The 27,847-nt window shown below is 42.4% G+C and overlaps 1 protein-coding gene across 2 annotated transcripts in view; it reads left to right on the top strand.

Annotated features, from left to right (window-relative positions):
- Positions 1-27,847, top strand: part of LOC126185108 (monocarboxylate transporter 3) — a 432,092-nt gene that overhangs the window by 358,627 nt on the left and 45,618 nt on the right. For both annotated transcript variants that reach the window (XM_049927915.1, XM_049927916.1), the window contains exon 4: positions 4,280-4,485. In XM_049927915.1, the coding sequence (XP_049783872.1) occupies positions 4,280-4,485 (206 nt within the window). The remainder of the gene's footprint in view (positions 1-4,279; positions 4,486-27,847) is intronic.

Genomic DNA, 27,847 nt, shown 5'->3' with positions numbered 1-27,847 from the left:
TGCGTCGTTTTTATCTGTGTTAAATGTTAATGTTTTACGACCTTCCATACATCTGTGTTATTCATTTTGTTCAATTCTTTCCTTTCGATTTTGTACCTTATCATTGTTTCAATAAATTTTAACCACACTGGACTCTATTTTATGTGAAGGCACTAATGACTCGTCATTATTGCTATACCTGACTATGACTTTTATTGCAAAAGCTACTGTGATAACACTTCTGAATCATATAGGCAATATTATTCCGTAGGAGAATGATGCATGGTGCGACTGGTTTATTTTGACCAGTGCTTGTAGGGTAGATCTCCAACGTGTTGCAATGCGCATTTTACTTGATTTTACACTTTGGTCTAGTATGGTCGAGCGACCTACGTCGTTCACAGACGCATTTCACTGATCGACCATGCAGCTATCAACAGGCCACTGAGGTCAAAATGAATGATACAGTGCATTCTGGAGAAGAGACTAAAGCGTTGTAACTTAGATTTGGACTGTGAGTTCAGAAAATTCCTCAACGTCGTCTGAACACGGAGTTCATAAATCTCCACCAGTTCGTACCTCATGTCTCAAATACATAATCTGATATTCTGAACCACAAACCCTATTATATTTTCCTGTTTTAATATACTGAATATGATTCGTTGAGACGATAAGATGCATTGAGAAGTGATTTAGTAAGAGAATATTCCTTACAGAACATTTATAGAAATTCATTTTGAAAACTTTTTCAGGCAATCTCTGACATTTTAAAGTCTCAGAAGTCGATGCACAAAATTTTAATTCTAAACCAGAGCATGACACTGAATAATAACCTCGTCACTACTGTCTTCAAACTGAACTAAAACCACATGCAGAAATAGTTATATTTCTATCCTTTAGAGTCCTTTTGTTTTAGTGGCAACGTATTTCGTGTTCTGGCCTATTTTGTGTCGTGCTGTATTATAGGAAGTGTCTTCTTAAGTGGTCATATACAAATATTTTAATTGTTTTCTTCGTGCACACCTGCAAAACCGTCAGTAAACAATTATTTTAGGCCTTCATCACTTGTTTTAGCGTCCACAGTTATAACATGTATTATACCTTGTTAAGACTAATGAATACACATACGTAAGACGTGAGGTACCTTTCAATTTTGCTGGACGTACAACAGCACTAGAGACGGCATAGGAGACTTCTACACTTAGAGCTTCTGAACAAATACACTTCATATCAGCTTTCTCTACGTTTATTTCTTTCTTCGCTACGGTCTATCAATGCGACTTATGATTAGGAAGCGTCCTCTTAACCATTTGTGCAGAATTCCTTTTTTCACTATGAATACATTATAAATATACAGTGTGGTCCATTGATAGCGACCGGGCCAAATATCTCACGAAATAAGCATCAAACGATGAAACTACAAAGAATGAAACTCGTCTAGCTTGAAGGGGGAGACCAGATGGCGCTATGGTTGACCTGCTAGATGGCGCTGCCACAGGTCAAACGGATATCAACTGCGTTTTTTTAAATAGGAAACCTCATTTTTATTACATAATCGTGAGGTACGTAAAGATATATGAATGTTTTAGTTGGACCACGTTTTTCGCTTTGTGACAGATGGCGCTGTAATAGTCACAAACGTATAAGTACGTGGTATCACTTAACATTCCGCCAGTGCGGACGGTATTTGCTTCGCGGTACATTACCCGTGTTAAAATGGACCGTTTACCAATTGCGGAAAAGGTTGATATCGTGTTGATGTATGGCTATTGTGATCAAAATACCCAACGGGCGTGTGCTATGTATGCTGCTCGGTATCCTGGACGACATCATCCAAGTGTCCGGACCGTTCGCCGGATAGTTACGTTATTTAAGGAAACAGGAAGTGTTCAGCCACATGTGAAACATCAACCATGACCTGTAACAAACGATGATGCCCAAGTAGATGTTTTAGCTGCTGTCGCGGCTAATCCGCACATCAGTAACAGACAAATTGCGTGAGAATAGGGAATCTCAAAAAGTCGGTGTTGAGAATCCTACATCAATATCGAATGCACCCGTACCATATTTCTATGCACCAGGAATTGCATGGCGACGACTTTGAACGTTGTGTACAGTTCTGCCACTGGGCACAAGAGAAATTACGGGTCGATGACAGATTTTTTGCACTCGTTCTATTTAGCGACGAAGCGCCAATCACCAACTGCGGTAACGTAAACCGGCATAATATGCACTATTGGGCAACGGAAAATCCACGATGGCTGCGACAAGTGGAACATCAGCGAACTTAGCGGGTTAATGTATGGTGCGGCATTATGCGAGGAAGGATAATTGGCCCCCATTTTATCGATGGCAATCTAAATGGTGCAATGTATGCTGATTTCCTACGTAATGTTCTACCGGTGTTACTACAACATGTTTCACTGCATGTCAGAATGGGGATGTACTTCCAACATGATGGATGTCAGGCACATAGCTCGCGTGCGGTTGAAGCGGTATTGAGTAGCATGTTTCATGACATGTGGATTGGTCGTCGAAGCACCATACCATGGCCCGCACGTTCAGCGGATCTGACGTCCCCGGATTTCTTTCTGTGGGGAAAGTTGAAGGATATTTGCTATCGTGATCCACCGACAACGCCAGACAACATGCGTCAGCGCATTGTCAATGCATGTGAGAACATTACGAAAGGCAAACTTCTCGCTGTTGAGAGGAATGTCGTTACACGTATTGCCAAATGCATTGAGGTTGACGGACATCATTCTGAGCATTTATTGTATTAATGTGGTATTTACAGGTAATCACGCTGTAACAGCATGCGTTCTCAGAAATGATAAGTTCACAAAGGTACATGTATCACACTGGAACAACCGAAATAAAATGTTCAAAAGTACCTACGTTCTGTATTTTAATTTAAAAAACCTACCTGTTACCAACTGTTCGTCTAAAATTGTGAGCCATATGTTTGTGACTATTACAGCGCCATCTATTACAAAGCGAAAAAAGTGGTCCAACTAAAACATTCATATTTCTTTACGTACTACACGAATATGTAATAAAAAATTAGGGTTCCTGTTTAAAAAAACGCAGTTGATATCCGTTTGACCCATGGCAGCGCCATCTAGCGGGCCAACCATAGCGCCATCTGGTTTCCCCCTTCAAGCTAGACAAGCTTCGTTCTTTGTAGTTTTTTTCGTTTGACGCTTATTTCGTGAGATATTTGGCCCGGTCACGATTAAAGGACCACTCTGTATATAACAAGCGACTGTCGTTCGTAAATACAGTCAGAGGGTGTTGTTTCAGGTAATCAGTAACACTAAGATTACATTTGCCTCATTTTTTAGTATGCTGTACTTTTAGGTACAATAGCGAAAAGAACCAAATTGAAATTCCTTGCGGTATACAACCGTCCTGAAATCTGCTCTGACGCTGTTTCATGGTCTGACGGAACAAATAGTTCATTCTTCTTTTTTAATTTCCCGTATCTCCAGATTACCGTACATGCAAATAGATGCTATATTGTTGAATCATTCTTAAACTGACACCAACTAAAGAAATTTCTTAAGGCACCTATATGCAAAAGCTACAGAGAATGTGTAACATTTCATCGTTGCTCTCTTCCTTTTCACTTTACTTCAGAAGAAAAGTACAGTTTGCCTTACAAGCGAAATGTACACAATTCTTATTTACATTATTATTTTCGTAGCAAAACCAAGAAAGGATCACGACCTGAAGGTACATAGTCCCATATGAGCTCAGCCTATGAGTTCCAACTCTTTGTGATGTGTTATACTTTTTGGACAACGATATTTGCATGGAAACATTATTTTTGTCCGCAGTCGGCTGCGCTTTACATAAATATGCATTTACAGTCAGCAGACGAAGAAACAAACTGAAAAATTCATTTCAGCATGTTTAGGCCTCTTTACACTTCACTGTCCCGACCAACACACTTACTCTAACTCTCAGTTAGCGCCACATAATTAATAATATACTCCCTTCTTTTACTTCGCGCTTGAGATAATTCGGTGAAAAACTGGTTAATAAATATCGTTACATTTTCCAAACACCTACTTTAGTACTTCATAAAGTTAATTGTCAGCTAATGTGTTACTGTTTGTTTACGTTCAACTTGCATTTAAATAGAACGCATGTTAAACGTGAAGATATTGAAGCTTACTGCTTCGAGCTGACCGCATATTACCACAAATCAACAAAACATGCTCCTGCTTCCTTTCTTCTTCTTCGCTTTTGTTTTGTTCTTACTTTAGTTTCAGTGCTGATTGCTCTCCTGTTGCAGGCATTGGATTTGGACTGATCTACCTGCCAGCGGTAGTATGCGTCGGATACTACTTTGAGACCAAACGGTCGCTGGCTACTGGAATTGCAGTGTGCGGCTCTGGTTTCGGCACATTTGCATTTGCGCCAGTTGCTACGATACTGCTAGAAACCTTCGGCTGGAAAGGTTCTAACCTCGTACTCGCTGGAGTTATTCTTAATTGTGCCGTAAGTTGGATTTATTCTACTGCAACATTATATCCGATTTGCGTTGAAGATTTGCACGTTCCGTTCAGTTGACTCAGTAATTAATTACTACATTAATTAAGAAAATGAAACTGAATGCATAACTAAATTAACTATCATTTCACTGAAATTAATGAATAGATATGGCGCATTAAATGGCTCTGTTTAAATATTATCTACTGAATTATTTGCAACGTTATAATTTTGTTTCTGTTTTAAGTTTTTCTTCCAGCCATTACTTGAGGTCTTTCACTGGTCTAGACAGTGCACATCAGTAATAACAATACGCCATTATAGCCGCTTATCTAATATCGAATAGTTGCTCATTTCGGTTTCAGTACTGCAGTCATCCGACATGACAGCATTGTAATACAATACTGACACTGATCTTGTGGTATAGCCTTCAATATTCGTGTAGAAGTTGATGTGTCGAGTGACTAGATCAGTTAGTCCATGAAACCGAACAAATGCTGAGTGGTATTGAGGTTTAGTCGGTTTAGTGTGCAAATGAGCTGTTAAAATCAGAGCTGCATTCGTCAAACTATTCATACACAAAATAGATGCAATGGCTAGGTACGTTGTCATCTTGAAAAAGAAATGACGTGAGAAAACGTGTAACGTTACCGAATGCTTTCATCCCCCAAAAAGGCGGCGATACTGTAAAGGAACCTTGGTTAGCCTGAGGCCACCAAACGTCTTAATCATCGCCAGCAAACACGCCCCACGCCTTAAAAACGCTCCCATTCACCAGCAGTTTGGATACAGGCACGTTCAGTGGACCATTTGATACTTGCTGAGTGGTATGGAAAACGTCAGTCATCTAATCAGTTGACCTATTTTCGATCAGCAACCCAGTAGGCCTGTTCTTCCCAAATAAGTCAATTTTACAGATAAATCAGAAAACATAAATATTAAATTCAGCACTTAAAAATCTATTCGCACGTGAAGATATTTCCATAGTAATGTTAGACTGTCGCACAGACCCACAAATGAGATTCATTGACACAATTATTGAAAAATGGTTAAGACTATTCAAAGGGAAAGAAATGCATCAAGCCCTGACGAAATTACAATTGAATTTTACAGCGAAGACATAAGGAACCACTTTCTTTCCTCGCTCACACTTAGCGATAATCTCTTGCGCAGGTCGCTGCTGTTTACAAAAAGAGTAAAAGAACAGATGCACAGAATTACAGACCAATATGGCTGTCGCCCGTCTGTTGCAAGATCCTAGATCCTATTCTAAGCTTTGCTGGGGGGAAAGAAGCTTCTCTGAAAGAATCGCTACGGAAAGACCACTTGCGTCAAACACAGAGTGCTTGTTTCGTATACAATACTGTGAAAACAAAAGATACAGGTAAACATGTAGATTGTCTCTTGCAGGATTTCCGAAAGGCCTTTGACACTATACCGCGTGGTCGACTAATGACAGAGATACTCCGTCCCCACAGGCTTTGAAGGCCCCAGCGTACCGACCTACCGCCGTGTCACCCTCAGCCCATAGGTGACACTGCATCCGGATTTGGAGGGGTATATGGTTAGCATACCGCTCTCGCGGCCGTTGCTCACGAGGGCTGAGTGCACGCCACTTGCCAACAGCGCTCTGCAAACGACGGTTACCTATCCAAGTACTAGTCAAGTCCGACAACGTTTAGCTAGGGTGATCTAACGGGAACTGGTGTTGTCACTGCGGGAAGGCCGTTGGTTAATGACAAAGATACTATCATATGAATATGCTACTGTCTCGATGAATTTTTGACTAACAAAACCCATTACGTCATACTGGATGAAGAATGTTCAACAGAAGCAAAATTAAAGACCTTGATAACGAGAACCTATTTTTCACGCTGGCCCTTCTACAGCAACATTTCAAGTTCGTCACTATGTTTCCTTTCATTCACAGATTTCTTCCGTTCTCTCTCTTCATTTTCCTTCTTTCACTAATATCTTTCCATTATCTCCTTTTCTCTCAGCTTCCTGTGTCCCCCAGGTACACTGTCTAATAACTACGTCCAACATTTTCAACAACCCCTATGGATTCTGTCTCGCAGTGGCACTTTTCCACCGTAAAATCGTGCCTGTAACGCTTATTACTGTGAAGAATACTGCACGAACATTTCTTTTATCCCTTTCGGTGCATGATTAATACAACATGCGGTGACTGTACAGAGATTACGAGAAATAATCCCATCTCCGAAAGGTGTGCAATACTTTCACTGTTGTCTCGTAGAGTGGTATCCTGAGGCCCATGCACGATTATACTCTTATCCAGTCTATTAAGCCAGTATTTGTGCCATAAATTAGCACTGTCCTTAGATAATTGTTGTAATACTGTGCATTAATGATCAAGCAAATAGTAGTGTCTGGTCTCGTCCCTTCCCGGTGAAATGTAAAGGAAAAAATAAAAAAATAGTATGTTTATTCTCGTGATGCGTTTGGAGGTTTCAGAGCCTAATATTCAAGTTCTCACAACTTCATTAGCATGTGTGTTTCGTTTTTCTGCGGTTTTTTTATCTTTAGGATGACATAACAGTGTTCTCTACATCTTTAAATCCTCGCTATCAATCTCACATCCCTGCAAGCATGCACGTGGCAGTTGCATTGATCACACCTGCCTCTAAATAGTGGGCCTTCTGTGTGTTTGTGTGGATGTTTTCGTACGTGCACTAGATGCTATGAACAGAATCGTAGTACAGGCAGAAGTATATAAGATAAAACTAATATTAAAAATATTAATCGGAAAGTGGGGTACAAAAACTTCCAAGCACTTCGAACTTAAATTTAAAAATATAATGAATGTAATTTAATTTGTGTTGCTAATAGCTATTGCTAATCATTCCAGACCTAATAAAAAAATATATGTAAAGTCAGAGTCATAAACAATAGTTTAATGAATTAGGACATCTAAACTTACTACGGAGATGTTGTAATTGAATGGTTTGATATAGCTTTATTTTCGTTGCGACCGAAGAAAAATACATTATATCATCACACTCTGAAAGAGAAGTTTGAAGTTACTACAGCGATATTACCCTCACGTATCTATCCACATATGCGCCTATATGATTATCCAGAATATGCAAGACATCGCTTTTAAACCATCTGTCTACCATTCTTCTCTCGAATAACGCTTGGGAAACATGAACACTTACAACTTTCTGTGTGAGCTCTGATATATCTTACTCTGCTCGCTATTAAAACTGTAACTTCATGAAGGCGGTAAACAATAAACGTCTAAAGGACATGAATTGCGCTATGTGCTTGGGCATGCAAATGATTAGAATTTCAGCAGAATCTTACGAAGTAGATAGAAGTAACGTCATCTTCATTCTGTGCATAAAGGAAACTTACACAGTGTGTTTCTCATTCAAAAATTTCATTTGAATGTTGTTTCTTTGTGGGAGGATCGTGTTATGGCTTGTGTACGAAGGAGAAACTTCTATCAGCGTGTGTCGGAATTCGAAAACGGTATGATCTTTGTCTATCAGACTGCGGTTTGTCGTTCCGCAATATTGCTCCTCCAGTCGGCCTGTGTCCCACGACTGTCATGCGAATACGGAATCAAAGGGTCCAGAAGGGCCATACTTCACGCCGTGCTGCATCTTAACGACCTCGAACGACTAGCGCCCGAGAGGACTGACATATTTTGAAATTTGAAATTTGTGGTATGGTCTTATGTGACCAAACTGCTGAGGTCATCCATCCCTAAGCTGACGCACTACTTAATCTAACTTCAACTAACTTACTCCAAGGACAACACACACACCCATGCCTGAGGGGGGACTCGAACCTCCGACGGGGGTAGCCGCGAGGACCATGACAAGCGCCCATCTCCTTACCATTCAATGAGAAACCCACAACAGACTCTGCCTCCTGAAACTCCTTTCTGGCTGGACATTGGTATTGCATCCTTCCACCATCCTTCATACCTAAAAATCTTTGATCCCCCCCCCATTCTTTGTTATGTCAGTGTCACTCGTACCTCCAACCCTCCTAAATTCTATAGTGCCATCCAAATCCTTCAACGCCATGTGCTCCGCCTCACTTCCTGTATCCATCTCCCGTCCCCCACAAAGATCCTCTATGACCTCATCCCCTTCCCACATCTCCTTCTTTTGCTTCAATACCTCCATATCCTCTACACCAACTGCCGCCTTGATGCCCCTCACCGTCTGGTGTCTCCTTTCCTCTCCACCCCCTGCCCGCTGTCACACCTCTGCCGATGTGTCCCACCCTCTCTCCATCTCCATACCCTCCACCTCCTCTCCCAAAGAAACTTCCAATGTGTCCCCATCCCAGATGATGTGCTTCGCCCCAATATTTATCCTTCCTTCCAACGCTGACCTTCCTCTTCCCCTCCCTTTCTCCCCAGGGCTCTGTCTTCTTTTCTTCCCCCTCTGTTATTTCCTCCCTCCTACTACCCTGTCCTTCTCACTTCTCCTTTCCCAGTCCTTTCACTCCCTCCTAGGCTGCTCTGTCCCCACACTTCCTGTCTCCTGCCCCTTGGTGTGTTACCAGCTCCTCTCTTCCGCCCCTTCCTACTCCCCCCCCCTTTCTCTGCTGATCCCCTTTCTATCTATCCTCTCTCTTTCCTCTCTGACCAACCCCCCTCCTCCCCCCCCCTGGCAGGTCCTTCCACTTTTAATCCCGTTACTTTGTCGTGTTTTGGTTCTCGCCATGTATGTAATATAAGTGTTCAGTGTCCTCATCCCATGTGGCTCTCATTACTGTGAACGCCGTTTTTAATTGTGCTCTTCGTGCTGCCAGTGTTTATGTGCTACGTCATCATTGAGCGTCATTTTAATTATATATGGATTTTATGCCTTGTGAAGCTACCCCTTTTTGGTATGTTGCAACTCCCACTGTTTCCCCTTCTCATGTTTACACTTCCTCGTTTATCCCCATATTTTATGTATCTCACTTTTTATTTTATACAGTCTCTTGGTTGAAGAGCGGTGAATTGTGCCGCTGCCAGCCCACCCACTGACCCCACACACCATTACTACTCCTCACCCACTGTCCTTCCTAATGTCTGTATTCCCACTATCTACTTCACCTCCTACCTATCTTCTCCATAGTTTCCCCACCAAATAACCCCTCTCTCCTTACCCCCCCCCCCCCAATCCTCTCCCCCCCCCCCCATCGAATTTATCTGAATTTGACGTGGCAAGTGCAGGGACTTCGTACCCATGTATTTCTATGTTTCGGGCCACCTTAAAGCTGTAGTGTTCACCACTCCTGTTAACACGGTTGAAGAATTGGAGCAGAGACTTGTCAGTGCTTGTCAGGAATTTCGATATGATTCAGCGTCTCTGAAAGGATTCGAAACTCGTTGTGGTGACGGGTACAGACCCCCATCTGGGCACAAACACCTCCTTTAACTACGAGTACAGTCACGTAGCAGTTGTGTTCGTTCAAAACACCTGCTCTTCTACCAAATTATCTTTAACAAAATTTTCAATGTTCTACGGTATTGTTACATTTTCCTAACTGAATTGACATTTGCACGGAATCGAGGCTAGAGACCACAAAGTCGGTTCGTTTGCAGACGTATATTTACTGAGACTTCCTTGTTTTTAGAATCGTGTACTTTCAACTGCTTATGTTCACGCCATCAATTATGACACATCATGTATGTACAATAAGTAAAATTTCTTTATTTGCAATCCTTCCTGGTATTGCAATTTGGATGACCAGCAGTGTATTTTATCGCAATGATAATTCTTCTTCTTTAAATGGCAGAAAAAACATTTGGGTAGTAGCAGGAGAACTTCGTCCACTGAGAGTTCGGAAAAAGATTTCACCTCAATGAAAAAAAGTTTCAATGATTGTGGCTCCAGTTCTTTTACCATAGCTGCGACAGTCTCTCCCCTATTTCGAGATATTTAAAATCGAATATCCATTCTTTGAACTTTTCGAAATGTTGTGTAAGGATTCCATACTGCGCAGAAATATTCCAGGAGAGGACAAACAAACGTAATATAATCTTTTTCAATTAGTTAATCATTGAACTTTCTAAGTGGTTTGCGAACAAACTGTTTTCTTCGAGGTATCTGAAAATCTGTGAACACAATATACAGGGTGACTGAAAATTCACGCACTCGGACGCCACAGAGCGATTCCTTGTATAGTAACAGTACAAAAATGACTCTAACCAAATTTCGTTCCTGGCATATTTTCAGTAGAAAAAGGAATGAAGCTACGCTGCGAAGAGTTTCGTTTATTAAGTGACCAAAGCTGCTTGCCGCCTAACATGACAGGTGATAAATAAGGCAGAAGCCAAACCTTCACGAACACAGCTGTTACGATGCTGTCTATGGCTACGGTTTCTACCGCCGCCATTGGGAGAATCAATTAACTGAGATGTGGGCCGGCACAATTCATAAGGTGTCTGTGAACAGCACACCGTCCTGGCTAGCTCTCTTGTCAGGGAAATATGGACCAGAGACACGTCTTTAACAAATGGTAAAAAACACGTCTGCTTTCGCGCTGTGGTCCTTTTCCTGAGAATGCTTTATTTCTCGGGCTCGCATACCCGTACACTGTCCTTATTGACTATTCCAGATTGCTGAAAGGTCTACTTATTACTCGTAATTCTTCGTTCTGGCAAACTTACGTCTTACACGGTAACAGTCTTAAAACCTCATACACATGCACACCACAGGGCTACCGTTCCTGTAGCAACTGCACTGTCTCCTTTGTCCTCACTGTTGACATAATCAACTCAAACATCAGACAAATCCTCTGCGTTCATTTATGCACGCTTCCTTTTTCACAGATACATCTCCTGTTGGTCCTACCATCTTCGGATTGGTAAGGTTTTTGCGTAAACCTTAGCGTATGTTGAAAGTGTAGGCTAATTGGAAAAGGAGGTAGTGTATTCGTCGTAAGACACAATAAGCAGAAATCCAGCGACATAGAAAGTGAAACTACACGAGAGATCGTTTAAGTAATACTCATTGTAAAGGGCTGGTAAAAATATATAGCAGGTTCCATGTATCCGTCACCAGACTCACTCAAAGATCTAAGTGAAAACTCTAGAGGAAACCTTAGCTTGCTGCTACATATGTTCCCGAACCATACCGTCATCACTGGAAGAGACTTTAATCATCCACCAGCAGACTAGGAGGATTGTGGTGGACGTGACAAGCCATCATGTGCTAAATGCCTTCTCTGGAAACTGGAAACAGATCGTACGGAAACCCACAAGTGATTTGAATATATTATAACTAATGGCAGTAGAATCATATCGCACGGTGGACCTCGACTCGAAGCATATTGAATGTATCCAAAGAAGAGCAGCAACGTTTGCAAGGTTTGTTTGACTCACGTCGGAGAGTCACGGAAATAATAGAAAACCCGAACTGTGAGACACGAAGATAGACGCCCACTGACACAGAAAACCTAGTTATAAACTTGCAAGAACCAATATATAGTGAGGAATCTAGGAATATGCTAATGCTCCCTACATATGTCTCCCGTAGTGACCGTGTAGAAGAGATTAGACGAATTACAGCTGGCACAGAGGCACCTAACCAGTCATTATTCCCGCACTTTGTTCGCGAGTGGGATGCGAAGAAACTCTAATATGTGGGACAATTGGAAATACCCTCTACCATCTACTTCACAGTGGTTTGCAGGCTATGGATAATGATGTACATGTCCAAATTGTCGTGTAATTTCTCATCAAACTGCAACAAAACTGCGTCTTCGCTAGCATTTAAGCACGTGCCAGCACATTCTTCAACAATATCAACGCACATATGTGCAGCTATACGGCATGTACAGTCCTTTCGAAATTTGTGAAACCGTAGAGACATCTTTGAAATCGTTCAGACGTCACACATTATGGCGTAATGAAAGTGTAACATTATAGAATTATCGAATACCATTATGTCCAAAAGTGAAGCATAATCGTGAAAAGAGGGAAATGTAAGGAGAAAAAATGAATCCACAGAATTTCCCCAAAAACTAAAATTCTGCCATCTACAGAGAGGTCCAAAAAATGTATCCACTCTTTAAAAGTCCATAACTTGCAAAATAACTGACGGAGTTGTTCAAATGGTTCTGAGCACTATGCGACTTAATTTCTGAGGTCATCAGTCGCCTAGAACTTAGAACTAATTAAACCTAACTAACCTAAGGACATCACACACATCCATGCCCGAGGCAGGATTCGAACCTGCGACCGTAGCGGTCGCTCGATTCCAGACTGCAGCGCCTAGAACCGCACGGCCACTCCGGCCGGCTACGGAGTTGTCTCATCTTTGGTAGTGTAATAGTTTGCAGTTCCGGCAATCGCCACACAAGCGTTGTATTGCGTTGTTTTGTTTTGTCAGATGACAGTCGCCAGATAGTCAGTGTTTTGTTCTTAGTTGCACCTAGTTACTCGAGTAAACATGGCTGGCGCAAGGCTTACATTCGATGAAAGGAAGTCAGTTTTGAGGTGGTATTTTAAGTACGAAAACATTAATGAGGTTCAACGGCAATGGCGAAATGAGTATCAAACAGAGCCACCGACACGTTTAACGATTCGTCGTATTCGAGAGAAATTTGAAGCCGAAGGCTGTGTTAAAGATGTACACAAACAACGATCTGGACGACCTGTAACAGTAACAAGTTCAGCTAACTCCCGTCGTGTGTTACAACAATTCACTCGCTCGCCACAGAAGTCTGTGAGACAGTATGCCCGTGAAACTTCACTGAGTCGCTCAAGTGTTCGGCGTATTTTGAAGACAGCAAAGTGGAAGTGCTACATCCCACGATTGCTACACGCAATGAACGAGGACGACCCAGATCGTAGAATGGAGTACTGCTAGTGGTTTACTAACATGGTGCGCAACGATGAAGAGTTTGCAGAGATGATTGTGTGGTCTGATTAGGCACAGTTCAAATTCAATGATACACTAAATCGCCACAATTGCATCTACTGGGCCGCCAAAAATCCGAACGTCCTTGTAGACAAAGCCGTGTATTTTCCAGGAGTAAATGTGTGGTGTGGGTTGTCTTACCGGGACTTGATTGGGCCATTCTTCTTTGACGGCACGGTTACCGGTGAGGTGTACCTTCAGAAGCTTCAGACATCCATTTTACCTGCCATCCGAGACTTGTATGGAGACGGAAGAGTTTACTTTCAACACGTTAGTGCCCCAGCCCACTACCAAAATCGTGTTAGGGCGTATCTCGACGAAAATCTACCAGGAAGATGGATAGGCCGTAGAGGTGCTGTGGAGTATCCACCATGTTCCCCAGACCTAACTCCTCTGGACTTTTACCTGTGGGGAACACTAAAGGACGTGGTTTATCGATAAAAGCCACGCACATTGGATGAACTTCCAGAATCCATCGTACATTCATGTGCAAGTATCCAACTGAAAACGTTGCAGTCAGTAGTTCGTGCTGCAGTTCGGCGGCATCGTTTGTGTGTGGTTGTTAATGGTGACCATTTCGAACACCTACAGTGATATCTTTAAGTTGGACTTTAAGCTACACTTTCACAAAAAATGAGACAACTCCGTCTATTAGTTTGCAAGTTATGGACTTTTAAACAGTAGATACATTTTTTGGACCCCTCTGTATTTAGAAAAGGAGTATTCTGTGTTTCACATGAGCAGGGGATTTAAGTACAGTAACAAACAGTGGACTGCATCCGTTAGATAACAGTCGCGACTCCTGTCGTTATCAGCAGAGCGCAGTGTCTTCGCAAAGCTTACAACACGATGGCACAAATATACCATTTGAGCTCTTCCCCAGTGTGGAATCTTGGAAAGCCAGGAACCAGGCGAAGTACAGAACACAATTTCTTCACGCGATATGCCACAACGCTTCATTTGAAGGCTTTGACAACACTCCCGAGTATCATAAAATTTGCATCTAAGCACGCTACAAGGTCGACAGAAAGTAACTGCTTCGCAACACGAGCAATGTTTGTTCTTAACTATGCAGCGAAATCGCGAAATCCAACGACGTCTGCAAGACAATTGTCTTCAGAGCTTACACCTGCAGCCTCGGGAGTAGCAATCCTCTGACACGCTGTGTACCGAAGGCTAACGTGATTTGCCCGTATGACAAACAGATGGCATCGTCGTCAGGGCAGACACGGGCTCGCTTGTTGTGGAGTCACAAACATTGAGAGTGGAATATGAACGAACGCAGGGCAGAAAAGTGCTCTTCACAGATGAATCCCACTTCAGTTTGTGAAATGGTCCTCGTCGCACGTTCTTATGGAGGTATTGTAGTATCGGTAAGACACCAGCTGGATGGGCATAATAATCTCCGCCACACACCGTAAAATGGGCTATGAGGTATAGACGTATACGTGGTTCAAATGGCTCTGAGCATTATGGGATGGGACTTAACATCTGAGGCCATCAGTCCTCTAGAACTTAGAACTACTTAAACCTAACTAACCTAAGGACATCACACACATCCATGCCCGAGGCAGGATTCGAACCTGCAACCGTTGCGGTCGCGCGGTTCCAGACTGAAGTGCCTAGAACCTCTCGGCCACACCGGCCGGCCCACGTATACGTGAGTGACGTGCTTACTAGTAATGGCAATACGCATTGCCTTCTAAACTCGGCGCCCATATAATTTCTTGGTGCTGGTCTTCAACCATAGAAAATCCGAAATCAATGTACAACACGCACATTTTTAATTGTACGCCTGATTTTGAAAAAAGCGAGAAAATACGGCAGTGCCTGGAAGCAATGAGGCTACTGGACTGATTTTCCAGCACAGCAACAACCACATATCAAAATATTTATCTAAACGTTGTCGCAAGCTCTGCACCCGTCATTGTCGTGACAACCGGAAGAAAATAGCTATAGTTAGAAATAGTGTGTGTCGTGTATTCGTGAGTGCACTCAATTAGTCGTAAATGAGACAGAAAAGGACCCTTTTCAAATTTTTAGAGAGGGCAGTCTTATGGGTCGCTGAAATTAAGTGTAAAAAAAGAGACTATCAGTTTAATAGGTGCAAAGACAATAACAGCACTTTCGAAGGTTTGTTTTAGTTTAGTTTTGCTTACGTCATGTTCCGTAGATCATTTTCCCAATTATTTTATCGATATGATGTGGAACAAGTCAGATTACAAGATATATATACACACATGAATAGCGCTAATGTTAATATTACTGAAATTTTTGGTTCTACACATGCAACTACATTTAGAGGTACAATATTTGTTTTACCGTTCCTGAAACAGAAATTCATCCATGGAGTAGAAGGAGTTGTCCAAAAGAAATGATTTTAAGCTAGATTTAAAACCTGATCTGCTACCTGCCAGACACTTTATGTTGCTGGGCAAATGATCAAAGATTTTTGTTGCTGGATAATGTACTCCTTTTTGAGTAACTGACAGCTTCAATAAAGGACAGGAAAGGTCATTTTTCCCTCTAGTGTTGTACGAATAAACAGCACTGTTCTTCGCGAATTGAAATGGATTATTTGTAACGAATTTCATTAGTGAATATATGTACTCTAATGGTGCAGTTAAAATACCTAACTCCTTGAAAAGGTGCCTACATGACGTCCTTGGGTGAACACCACTAATTATTCTCACTGCTCTCTTTTGTGCAATCAATACATTATGTCTAAGTGGTGAATTACCCAAGAAAACTATTCCATAAGACACTATTGAGTGGAAATATGCGAAGTACGTTAGGAGGCTGATCTGTTCATTACCAAGGTTAGCGATTATACGAAGAGCGAAAGAAGCTGAACTCAGTTGTTTGAGAAGCTCAGTAATATGGTTCTTCCAGTTCAAGTTGTCATCAATATGGACACCCAAAAATTTGGAGAAATCTACTCTGTTAACTGAGTCCTGTTCATATGCTACATAAATTGTCGGTATGACTCTATTCGGTATACACAACTGGATATAATGAGTTCTTTCAGAACTAAGGGAGAGTCTATTTTCTGAGAACCACTTAATAATTCTTTGAAAGACATCCTTAACAATATCTTCAGCTGCTTTTTCTGGAATGGGATTTATTATAACATTCGTGTCATCTGCAAAAAGTACTAGTTCCGTTTGCTAAACGTTAAGTGAGAGGTCATTCACATGAATAAGAAACAGCAGAGGACCCAAAATTGAACCCTGTGGGACTCCCTTTGTGATAACTTCCCATTCACTAGAATTTACCATCCTCCCAACATTATTTGCGCTATTCAGCACAACGTTTTGCTTTCTGTTCAATAAGTATGATTCAAACCAGCTGTGTGTATAGCCTTCAATTCCATAAAACCTGAGTTCTTCTGAGAGTGTGACATGATCCATACAGTCATATGCCTTGGAGAGATCACAAAAAATACAAAGTGTCGATAATTTGTTATTTAGGGATTTTACTGTTTGATGGGTAAATGTGTATATAGCGTTCTCAGTCGACCAACCCATCCGGAATCCGAACTGTGACATGCTGAGTAAATTATTTTTACTTAAATGTGAGACTAGCATGTATGGTCTGATCCACTCAGTCATTCAGAACAGCCCAAAACCGATAGCACGGAAACACACCGATCACGCGATGGTTGGAGGGGGTGCTTATAGTGATTTTACTAGTATCGAATGGAAAAATTACGCGTACACTACAGGCTAAACAATTTTGAAAGCGCTATCAGTCAGGTGTATCTAACAACTATCCCGAAAACCCACACACGAGAGTAATACTTCAGACCTCCTAGGTACAAACATATCTGACCTTACCGACAGTGCCTCCGTCATGGCGCTCTAAGTAATTATGCAATTCGTCAAGTAATAAAATACGATAAAGACCAACCATGATTTTAATGTATCATTCACAGAATAGTGAGAAGACAGAGTGATACAATCTCGCTTAAAAAGCAAATGTGGGCGGCCTGACGGCAAAACTACAAAACCAACTTGTGCATCCTCATGACGGGCTGTGCGTGGAACCTACGAGTTACCAATGTCACGCTGCCTCTAAGTACCTGTCCTGAAATATAGATTTTGGTTCTACGTGATGTCTGTGGATGAACTGATGGAAACTTCCCAGTCTCTGCTGAGTCAGTCCAGTGTCACAACAGAAGACAGCGAACAGAAAGGCACACTGTTAAATTTATCTGTATGACGCGAAAAGTAGCAATTGACCCTAAATAACGAAAAGTGTCTGGTCATCCACATGAGCACTAAGTAAATCCATTAAATTTTGGTTGCACGATAAATCACACAAATCTTAAGGCCGTCAGTTCAGCTACATACCTAGCGAACAACTTAATTTGGACTCTCACATAGATATTATTGTGGCGAAGGCGAACAATGGACTGCGTTTCTCGACACCCTTAGAAGACGCAACACATCCATTAAAGAGACTGCCTACACTACGCTTGTCCGTCTTCTGCTAGAATATTACTACGCGCTGTGGGATACTTACCAGATAGATACCCGAGTTGGGACGGCAACAACTCAAAAATGGCAATTTTCTTAGCGACGAGATCTTATCACGATATGTCAAGCACCAGCTTGCTCATCCAAAAGCGAAATTATTTTGTTGACATCCCCCTATATAGCGAGGAATGATCATCGTAATAAAATAAGAGAAACCAGAGTTAGCACGTAGAGATTAAGATGTTCGTTTTTCCTGTGCGCTATTCGAGAGTGGATACGTAGAGAAATTGTGAGAGAGTGGTTCGATGAACCCTCTGAAAGGCCCTCCAGAGTGAATTTCAGAATAGTCAAGTAGGTGTAGATACATCATGAAGAGAAAGGGCTTCACAAGTTGAGCAAGTAAATAACGCGGTGGTTCATCTCTGGCTCTTATGTAAGTAGTTATTCTGATTGGCGCTGATTGACAGATTTGTTGGATGTCTCCTGAGGGATATCATGTCCAAATCTGTCCAGTTGGCGCGTCAGATCGTCAAAATCCCGAGGTGGTTGCAGGGCTCTGCCCATAACGCTTAAAGCATTCTCAGTTAGGGAGAGATCCGATAATCTTGCTGGCCAAGGTAGGGTTTGACAAGGACAGACAAGTAGTAGAAACTCTGGCCGTGTGCGGGCGGACATTATCTTGCTGAAATGTTAGTCTGGGATAGTCTGCCATGAAGGGGCAGAGAATATCGTCGACGTACCGCTGTGCTGTAGGGGTGCCGCGGATGACAGCCGAAACGGTCTTACTGTGAAAATAAATGGCACCCTTGACCATCACTTCTGGTTGTCTGGCCATATGGTGGACGACAGTCACGTCAATATCCCTCCACTCTCTGGGGTGTCTCCAGAGTCGTCCTCAGCCTGGAATCTCATTGACTGGAACAGAAGTGTCTTCAGTGATGAGTCCCACTTCGAACTGAGCCTCTACGACCAGCGAAGACATGTCTGGAGACGCCCCGGACAGCAATGGGATACCAACTTGACTGGCGCCCGACAACCAGGAGTGATAGTCTGGGGTGCCATTTCATTTCACACCAGGATCCCTTTGATTGTCATGCGCTGCACCCTTACAGCACAGCGTAACGTCGACGATATTCTACGCTTTGTTTTGTTGCTCTTCGTGGCAAGCCACTTTGGACCCCTGGCGGGGTCAGGGATTTTCTCTGCCTCGTGATGACTGGGTGTTGTGTGATGTCCTTAGGTTAGTTAGGTTTAAGTAGTTCTAAGTTCTAGGGGACTGATGACCATAGATGTTAAGTCCCATAGTGGTCAGAGCCATTTGAACCAACCTGCACATGGCGAGTGTTTCTACTACTTGTCTTCGTGCTTGTCAAACCCTACCTTGACCAGCAAGGTCGCTGGATCTCTCCCTAATTGAGAAGATTTTGAGCGTTATGGGCAGGGCCCTCCAGCAATCTCGGTAGTTTGACGATCTAACGCGAGGACATTTATCTTTCAACCAGTGCGAAGACGAATAACTGTTGCATAAGGGCCAGACGTGGACCAACGCGTTATTGATTAACTCAATTTGTGAAGCTCATCCAGTTTTTCTGAAATTATAATGATTTGTTTGTTTGTATCGCGTGGTTAGAATTAAAGTGTAGCTTCTCATAGATGTCCAATGTGGGCTATAATTATCGTATGGCAACGAAACATGGTAGATATGCTAATGCATTAATGAGGAACCGATTTACGCAGGAAAACGTAGTTCCAATTTTGTCCACCGGGCGTTGTCAGCGCGGGGAAGACGTATAGAAATGTTTCTATATGTAATGGATTAGGAACTGTACGGTGGGCACAAAAGGTCAAACAAGGAAAAAGGCATAATGTTTATTTTAGTATTAATTACCGCTTACACAATTTGTTAAATTTGAGCTTCGGAGACGTCGAAGAGATGGTGCATTCGTAAAAGGTCATAGTCAACAGTTGCTCACAGCAGTTCTGGCGGAATCTGAGCAACGTGTCCCTTTGTATTGGCCTTCAGATCAGGTAGAGACCGAACGCATCCCTGGTAAACGGGTTCTTTTAGATACACCCAGTGCCATAGGTCACATGGATTAAGATCAGGGCATCTTGCAGGCCATGCATCTGGAAATCCTCTGGAGATAACACGTTCGTGAAAGGTTGCATTAAGCAGATCTTTCATTGGGCGAGCGACATGATATGTAGCCCCATCTTACATGAAAACAGAGGTTTCCACACAGTTGTGATCTTCCACACCAGGAATCACGTTCTGTACAAGGAGGTCTCGGTAATGTGCAGGTGTCAAGATACGCCTGACAGACTCTCTAGGTGTATTCTCTTCAAAGAGGAACAGGCCGAGCGTAAAGGTGCTTGTGAATCCACAGAGTCATATATGGCGAGTGCAGGTGCTCTTCGTGCACAGCATGCTGTTGAACAGTACACCAAATTCGGCTGTTCTATGTATTCACTGCACCCTGTAGTGTAAAATGTGCCTCGACACTCCATAGAATATTGCCTGAGCACATGTCATCAACTTCAATCCATACCAGAAACAGAGTAGCAAATTCAGAACGTTTGATTGACAGAAATTAGTACAGACGATGACGAACGACCAACAGAAACGAATGTAGCATCGGATTTACCCAAAGAAGCAAAATAGAGTCGTCGATGTTCTCAGTATACACTGGTGTGCAAAACTTAAGGACCAAAATAACTCTTTTTCATGATGTGTCACTGCCAAATAACATAGTTCGGTGAACCGGATCATACATTGAAGAAAGTGTCGCACAATAGTACAGAAGGTAACTGAAAGAAATACCAAATGAGACGAACAGAAATGACACTTTTATTCGATGACAACAACTGCGCTGAAGTCACCGTGATTGATGATGGTCACCTGGACATTGAAAAAGGCGGGAAGTAGTTGTTAACTGTGTGTGTGATCACAACGGACGGCACTGCACTGCCGTGCTGGCCACAAGGCTGACAAGAAGTTCCTGTGGCGTTCCTCCACAAGCGCGAGTGGCGACTGCTCGATGGCCTTTGGTGAATGTGGACGTGCTTCAGTACGTCTCCCCAACGCATCCCACAACTGCTCAGTGGAAGCAACGGGCAGGCCAGTTCATTCCAAGAGCTGCTCCACCTACCTGTTCGATACGGTCGCGCACTGTCATCCATAATTATGAAATTAAGGCCGAATGCACTCGTGAAAGAAGCGCAGGGGAAGGAGTAGTGTCACAATAACGTTCTCCGGTGAGTGTACGCAACATTATGCCATTCCACACCATAACACCTGGACCACGAAAACAGTCGCGTTCGTCAATATTCCTGGTTGCATTACGTGTTCCCGTCTCTCGTCATGTGAGGGTGAGTCCATCGTTTTGGTAGTCCAGGTCTATGGTGTGGGGAAGCATAATGTTGCTGGGAGTACTGAGCTCCAAATCTTTGAACACGCTACGCTCACCGGTCAACGTTATTGTGACTCTGCACTCTTTTCCTGCGTGAGTCTTTTCAGAGATTCATTCGGCCCTGGCTCGATTTGTATGGATGACAATGCTCGACAACATCGAACAGTGCAGGTGGAAGAGCTCCTGGAACGAGAGAGTATTGGGTGAATGGCCTGGCCTGCCCGTTTGTATTGAGTACGTGTGGGAGACATATGGCAGCACGTCGACATGCACCAACAAACTTCCAGCGATTGCCAACATCGCTGCTGGAGGAATGGATCGCCCTACCGTAAGAACTCCTTACCGACCTTGTGGCCAACTATGAGCACATTGCAGAGCATGTTCTGCCGTCTATGGTGATCACACATCCTATTAAGAACCATGTCCCGCCTTTTTAACGTCCAGGAGACCATTATGAATCGCAGTGACTTCAATTTAATGATTGTCTTCAAATAAAAGCGTCATTACTGTTCGTCTCATTGCCCATTTCTTTTAGTTGCCTTCTGTACTACACTGCAGCATTTCTTTCTATGTTTTGTCTAAGTTTCATAGAGCTATGTTACTTGGCAGTGACACGTCATGTGGAAGTTACTTTCGTCCTTAAGTTTTGCACATTAGTGCATATCCTCGCTCGTTGCAAATGACGCATTTATCAATAGCGAAGTGCAATCCCAAGAAATCTGGAAAAATATCGGTCGGGACATTGATACGATTCCAATAGCGGCTGCAAATGATTCTAAGTGTAGAAACTTGTGAAAGTGTCTACTTTAATAAGATATCTTGCAGTGGGATTCTACTATCCAGCCGTTAGTCCACCTGCAATCAGGCATACTGGGGAGCAATAACATGTGACGATACTGGTTCAGTCGTGGATGAAGCAAGTCGAAAAATATTAAAATCTCCTTTCATCCTGTGAAAGACATTACTAATGAAACATTTATACACATAGTCTGGTATGTTCATCAACTATACAGGATACATACAAGGTATATAAGAGAACATCGAACTAGTACAAAGAAAGGCAGCAAGGGTGGTCAAAGTTTTGTACATCTCACGGGAATCTGTCCACATCTACATCCATACTCTGTAAGCCATTGTAAAGTGCACATATTACGGTTACGTCTCCTTCCATTGGCGTAATGAGTGAATGACCAATGTCTTCTTAAATTCCTCTGTCACGGTGCAATCAGTCTAAGCTTATCTACACGATCCTTACGGGTGCGATGTCTAGGAAGAAGTAGTGCGCACCCAGATTTGTCACTTACTACTGGTCCTTAAAACTTTGTAATTTGGTTTCAACTACGTCATCTTCATGCGTCTGGAAGGTCAGGTTTTTTTACTTTTCCCGAGATGGGTTTCCCGCTATTCAAGTAAACCTATGACGATTCCTGCTGCTCTCCTTTGTATACCTTCAATATCTTCTCCTAGACCTATTTGGTATTTATCCTACGCACTTCAGCAATATTCTAGGACGGGTCGCATGAGTATTTTGTACGCAGTCTCCTTCATAGACTGACTACATTTGCCTACTATTCTACCAATGAACCGCAGTCTGTCACCTGATTTGCCTACTACTGAGATTATGTGATCGTTTCATTTCGTACCCCTGTAAACTGTTACAACCAGGTAACTGCATAAATTGACCGACTGTATTTGTGACTCACTGACACTGCAGTCATACCATACTGCGTTTTTTTTTTTTTTTTACATACTGTGAGATGCATAGTTTTACATTTCGGAACATGTAAGGCAACCTGTCAATGTTTGCCCGACTTTGAAATCTTATCAACATCTGACTGGATATTTGAGCAGCTTTTTCAGATAGGGCTTCATTGCAGATAACTGGATAATCTGCAAAAAGTCCAAGTTATCACGATAATTTAATGAAACCTGAGCTGACGGGCATTTTATTATGTCGCTAAAGTGTAGCTTTTTCCAAGAACCGTATATCTACGAATTAGAAGTTTCTTTACATATTGTCCTATATTATCACGACTATTACATTCACTGCAGCACGTGCAATAGTGTACAAACAGTCACTCGTACCTCGTGAATGTCATATGAGTGTTTTAGTACGTAGCAATAAAAAAGTTTGATCATTTGCCCAATAACATAACATGTCTGACATGTAGCGAAGCAAGTTTTAAATCAAATTTAAAATCACTTGTTCTGGACAACTTCTTCTATTTCTTTGGCGAATTTCTACTTAAAAACTGATAGTCAGTAAAAAAATTTTTTAAGTTTAGTTGCATGAATAGGAATTAAGTAATAATGTGTTCGTTAATGCTAACTCCAACCATATACACACATCCTGTAAACTGACTCGTTCCACATCATTTCGATAAAAGAATCGTTCAAATGATTTATGGAACATGTAAATAATTACCTAACTAGCTAACTAACTGCCACACGTTACACCAGTCGGCAAATACAACAATCAAAGAGCTCGTTATACGGACATCGCTGTTAGACCAGGTTCATACATACTTTTAAGTCGACCAACTGTTTATTATTGTGTAATGGGTCACTGTGGAGGTGCGCATGCTCCTGAAGCGATAGTTCCAAGACACAGAAGTCGTGTACTTCAACAGAAAAATCATAAAACCCCATCGACAGTATTTTGACTGAAGTGCGACCGAACAGCAGTACGGCAATCGGTCGACAACGATACGTATATGTTCGGCATCGGTGGGCGCATACAAACGACTAAAAATAGTCGAGATTCGCGATCTTTCAAACAATTACACAGTCCGAACGGAGCGTACTTTCTTTATTAAAGAATCACGGGAATTGCCACTACCGACATCTTCTCCTTTCCTTACTTTCATGTTCTAAATAAAAGCAAAACACAAGCAAGTGCTTTTCTCTCAATTTTTTGGTAGTAAATAGTGCTGACGTGGAAGTACACAAAAGAACGCACGTCAGCACATCTCTTCGGCTATTGATTGTGGGTACACACCTTTCCAACTAAACAGTTTAAAGGCGCAGAAATCACAAAGCTCACCGAGTTTGACTCAATACTTTAATCAGAGGAGTGGAGGAGGAGGAGATTAGTGTTTAACGTCCCGTCGACAACGAGGTCATTAGAGACGGAGCGCAAGCTCGGGTGAGGGAAGGATGGGGAAGGAAATCGGCCGTGCCCTTTCAAAGGAACCAACCCGGCATTTGCCTGAAGCGATTTAGGGAAATCACGGAAAACCTAAATCAGGATGGCCGGTGACGTCCTCCTGAATGCGAGTCCAGTGTGCTAACCACTGCGCCACCCCGCTCGGTAATCAGAGGAGTAATTGAGTGTATGTGTCCTGCCTTCCTCGTAATGTACAAACGGCGTGAAGTGAAAACTTGATACGAGGATCTGCCTGAGTACACAGTATGTTAAACACAATCTAGATGATTCACATTTATAGGACATGGATCAGGGAGGGCTGATAGAGATAGGTCCTGCCCTTCCCTAGCGTGTCGGTTAAGGGAAATACGTGCCGCACAACATATACATCTACTTGGGATATACAGAAAGTAAGTTACACATGCCGTCCCACGGTAACATTATTATGCAGCAAGCGTGGCTAATTGTCTGAAGAGAGAACATGTTCAGCGTGTCTTGCCGACACTGCTCTACTTTTGTACGGATAACAGCTGCATCACCATGCGCTAGTGAAGTCGCGCCTCAACTGGAAACGTACTCCAAGGTTGAAGTACGCGGGACACTACGATTCTTGTGGACAAAACATCGAAATTGCACACAGTTTCACCTTCAAATTCTGACGATGTGTGGACTAAATACAGTGTCCGTCCAGCCGTAATGAAATGGTGTCAACAATTTGACCAAGGACGCACAGACGTGGGTTATGTTAATCCGCCATACAGTCCAGATCTTGCACCATGTGACTGCCACAATTTCGGCAAGATGAAAGAACATCTGAGGGAAAGAGAATTTTCAACAATGAGGACGTTCACACAGCGTTTCTCTAACTACTCGAGGAGCAGAGCTTTCTATCGTCGGGAAACTGGACGAATGGTAGAACGTTCCGACCATTGTTTAGTGGCTCTGCTACGACGCTGTTGAAAAGAGTGTCGTTTATGTATGTCGCTTTGACGTGTAGCACAGCATTCAATAAAAGTTACGTAGCCTTACATGATAATGTGGAACTTACTTTCTGAAGTTCCCTCGCACATATATGAAGTGTATGGCAGAGGGTAATTAGTATCTTATCGCATGTTAAAGCTTTATACCTTCAATATTCCCTGATAGTATTATTTTCTGTGAATCACAGATACTTCAGTATTTATATGAGCTGACTGACTCCAAATTAGACTCACTGATATGGTAGTTATAGCATACTACTTTTCTGCGTTCTGTGAAATAGACAGTTTTACTTTCCCGTACATTTAAACGAAGTTGCCGATCTTCGCAGCACTTTAAAATTTTATAAAGAATTTTAGTTACGCTTTCATTTAATGACCGCACCGTACATCAAATGTATCTGAACACACCGGACAAAAAGTTATTCACACACAGGAGACAACATCTCCATCTGCAAAGATACTCCGCAATCCAGCTTACGGCGCGTGGTGGAGGGCACCCCGTACCACTACTAGTCATTTTCTTTCTTGTTCCGCTCGCAAAGAGAGACGGAAAAATGATTGTCTATTAGCCTTGACTGTCTATTTGCCTCCGTATGAGCCCTAATTTCTCATATCTTCTCTTCGTGGTTCTTAGCGCAATGTATGTTGGAAGCAGTAGAATCGTTTATCAATCAGCTTCAACTGCCGGTTCTCTAAATTTTCTCACTTGCGATCCTCGAAAAGAATGACGCCTTCCCTCCATGGATTCCCATTTGAGTTTCCGAAGCATGTCTGTAACACCTGCGTGTTATTCGGACTTAACAGTAACAAATCTAACAGCCCTCCTCTGAATTGCTTCGATGTCTTCCCTTAATCCAACCTAGTGCTGATCCCAAACGCTCGAGCAGTACTCAAGAATAGATTGCTCTAGCGTCCTACATGCGGTCTCCTTTGCAGATGAGCCACACTTTCCTAGAATTCTCCTAATAAACCGAAGTCGACCATTCGCCTTACCTAGCACAGTCCTCACATTCTCGTTCAATTTCATACCGCTTTGCAACGTTACGCCCAGATATTTAAACGACGGAACTGTGTCAAGCGGGACACTTCTAATGCTGTATCCGAACGTTACGGGCTTGTTGTTCCTATTCATCCCCTTTAACTTACTTTTTTTGTTTTTTTTACACTTAGAGTTAGCTGCCATACATCACACCAAATTGAATTTTTGTCTAAGTCATCTTGTATCCTCCTCCAGTCACTCAACTTCGCCACCTTACCACACACCACAACACCATCAGCAACCAACAGGAGATAGCTGTCCACCCTGTCCGCCGAATCATTTATGTTTATAGAGAATAATAGCGGACCGCTCAAATTTCTCTTGGGCACTCCTGACGATATCCTTGTCTCTGATGAATACACGCCGTCGAGGTCAACATACTGGGTTCTGTATCTTAAGAACAGACATCCCTCTAATACTGTGGAATACCTCGTCCAGGTTTGGTAATGGCTTCAATTCGGTGAAAAATATCTTCATAGGTGACGTTTCCTGCTAAAGTCACTCATTGATGGCTACATTCCGTAGAGCTACAAAATTAAGGGAGTATCGCTTGTTACGACTCGTCGTTGTTTCAAAAAGTACCAGACATGTTCTGTGGGATTAAGATCGGTTGATTTAGCCGGCCAGTTGAGATATCAAAGGGTGCTTCAGTTTTCGTGAAACGAATACCGTATGTGAACGGTCCTGATAACGCGGTTATTGTCATCTTGGAAGACAGGAGTGTTCGTAACATACTAACCGCGAAGATGTAGCAGAAAGGGCAACACTAGGTTATCGAGAATGCCGAAATAAACATCATGGTCTACGTTCAGGTATTCTTAATGATTGGGCCCAAGTCACAGTAAGAAAAACAACCTCAAATCATCACATAACGACCTCCGACCTGAACTACAAATCTCACATTTTGTTGGTTAAACGCCTTATTGCGCTGTGGGTGTCCTCGACGCCTTGCATCATTTGAAAACAGAGAAAATCGCGACTCGTAAGGCTATACTACACGCCTCTAGTCAGCAGTTATCAAGTTTCTGTGCTTTTTGTCCCACTGGGCACGTTTTTTTGCCCATGCGAGCAATGGCCTTTTGAGAGGTACTCGACTGCAAATGTACGTTTGATGCAGTTCCCTCCGCAACAGTCATTGGACCTTGTCATCTCCTCCCTTGTTCCTAATTCCATCTATTGTCCACATCAGTCTTTTATGGAGATTTGAGCGGAGCGAAGATTACAATAAACTTTCTAATTTACTTAGCTTTCCCATGTGAGTTGGCTTCAGTTCTTCTTGTCTAGGAGTCTGATTCTTGAAGCTGAAAATGTTACATTTTAGGTACTCATGGTTGGATTAATCTAAATAAATTTGAAAATTGTTGCTGCAGAATTTTTGTTTTTACGTAAATCTATTTTCTCACATTTTATTATATCATGCAG

This window comes from Schistocerca cancellata, chromosome 4 (assembly GCF_023864275.1).
Source record: "Schistocerca cancellata isolate TAMUIC-IGC-003103 chromosome 4, iqSchCanc2.1, whole genome shotgun sequence".
NCBI lineage: Eukaryota > Metazoa > Arthropoda > Insecta > Orthoptera > Acrididae > Schistocerca > Schistocerca cancellata.
This window is presented reverse-complemented; position numbering and strand designations above follow the sequence as displayed.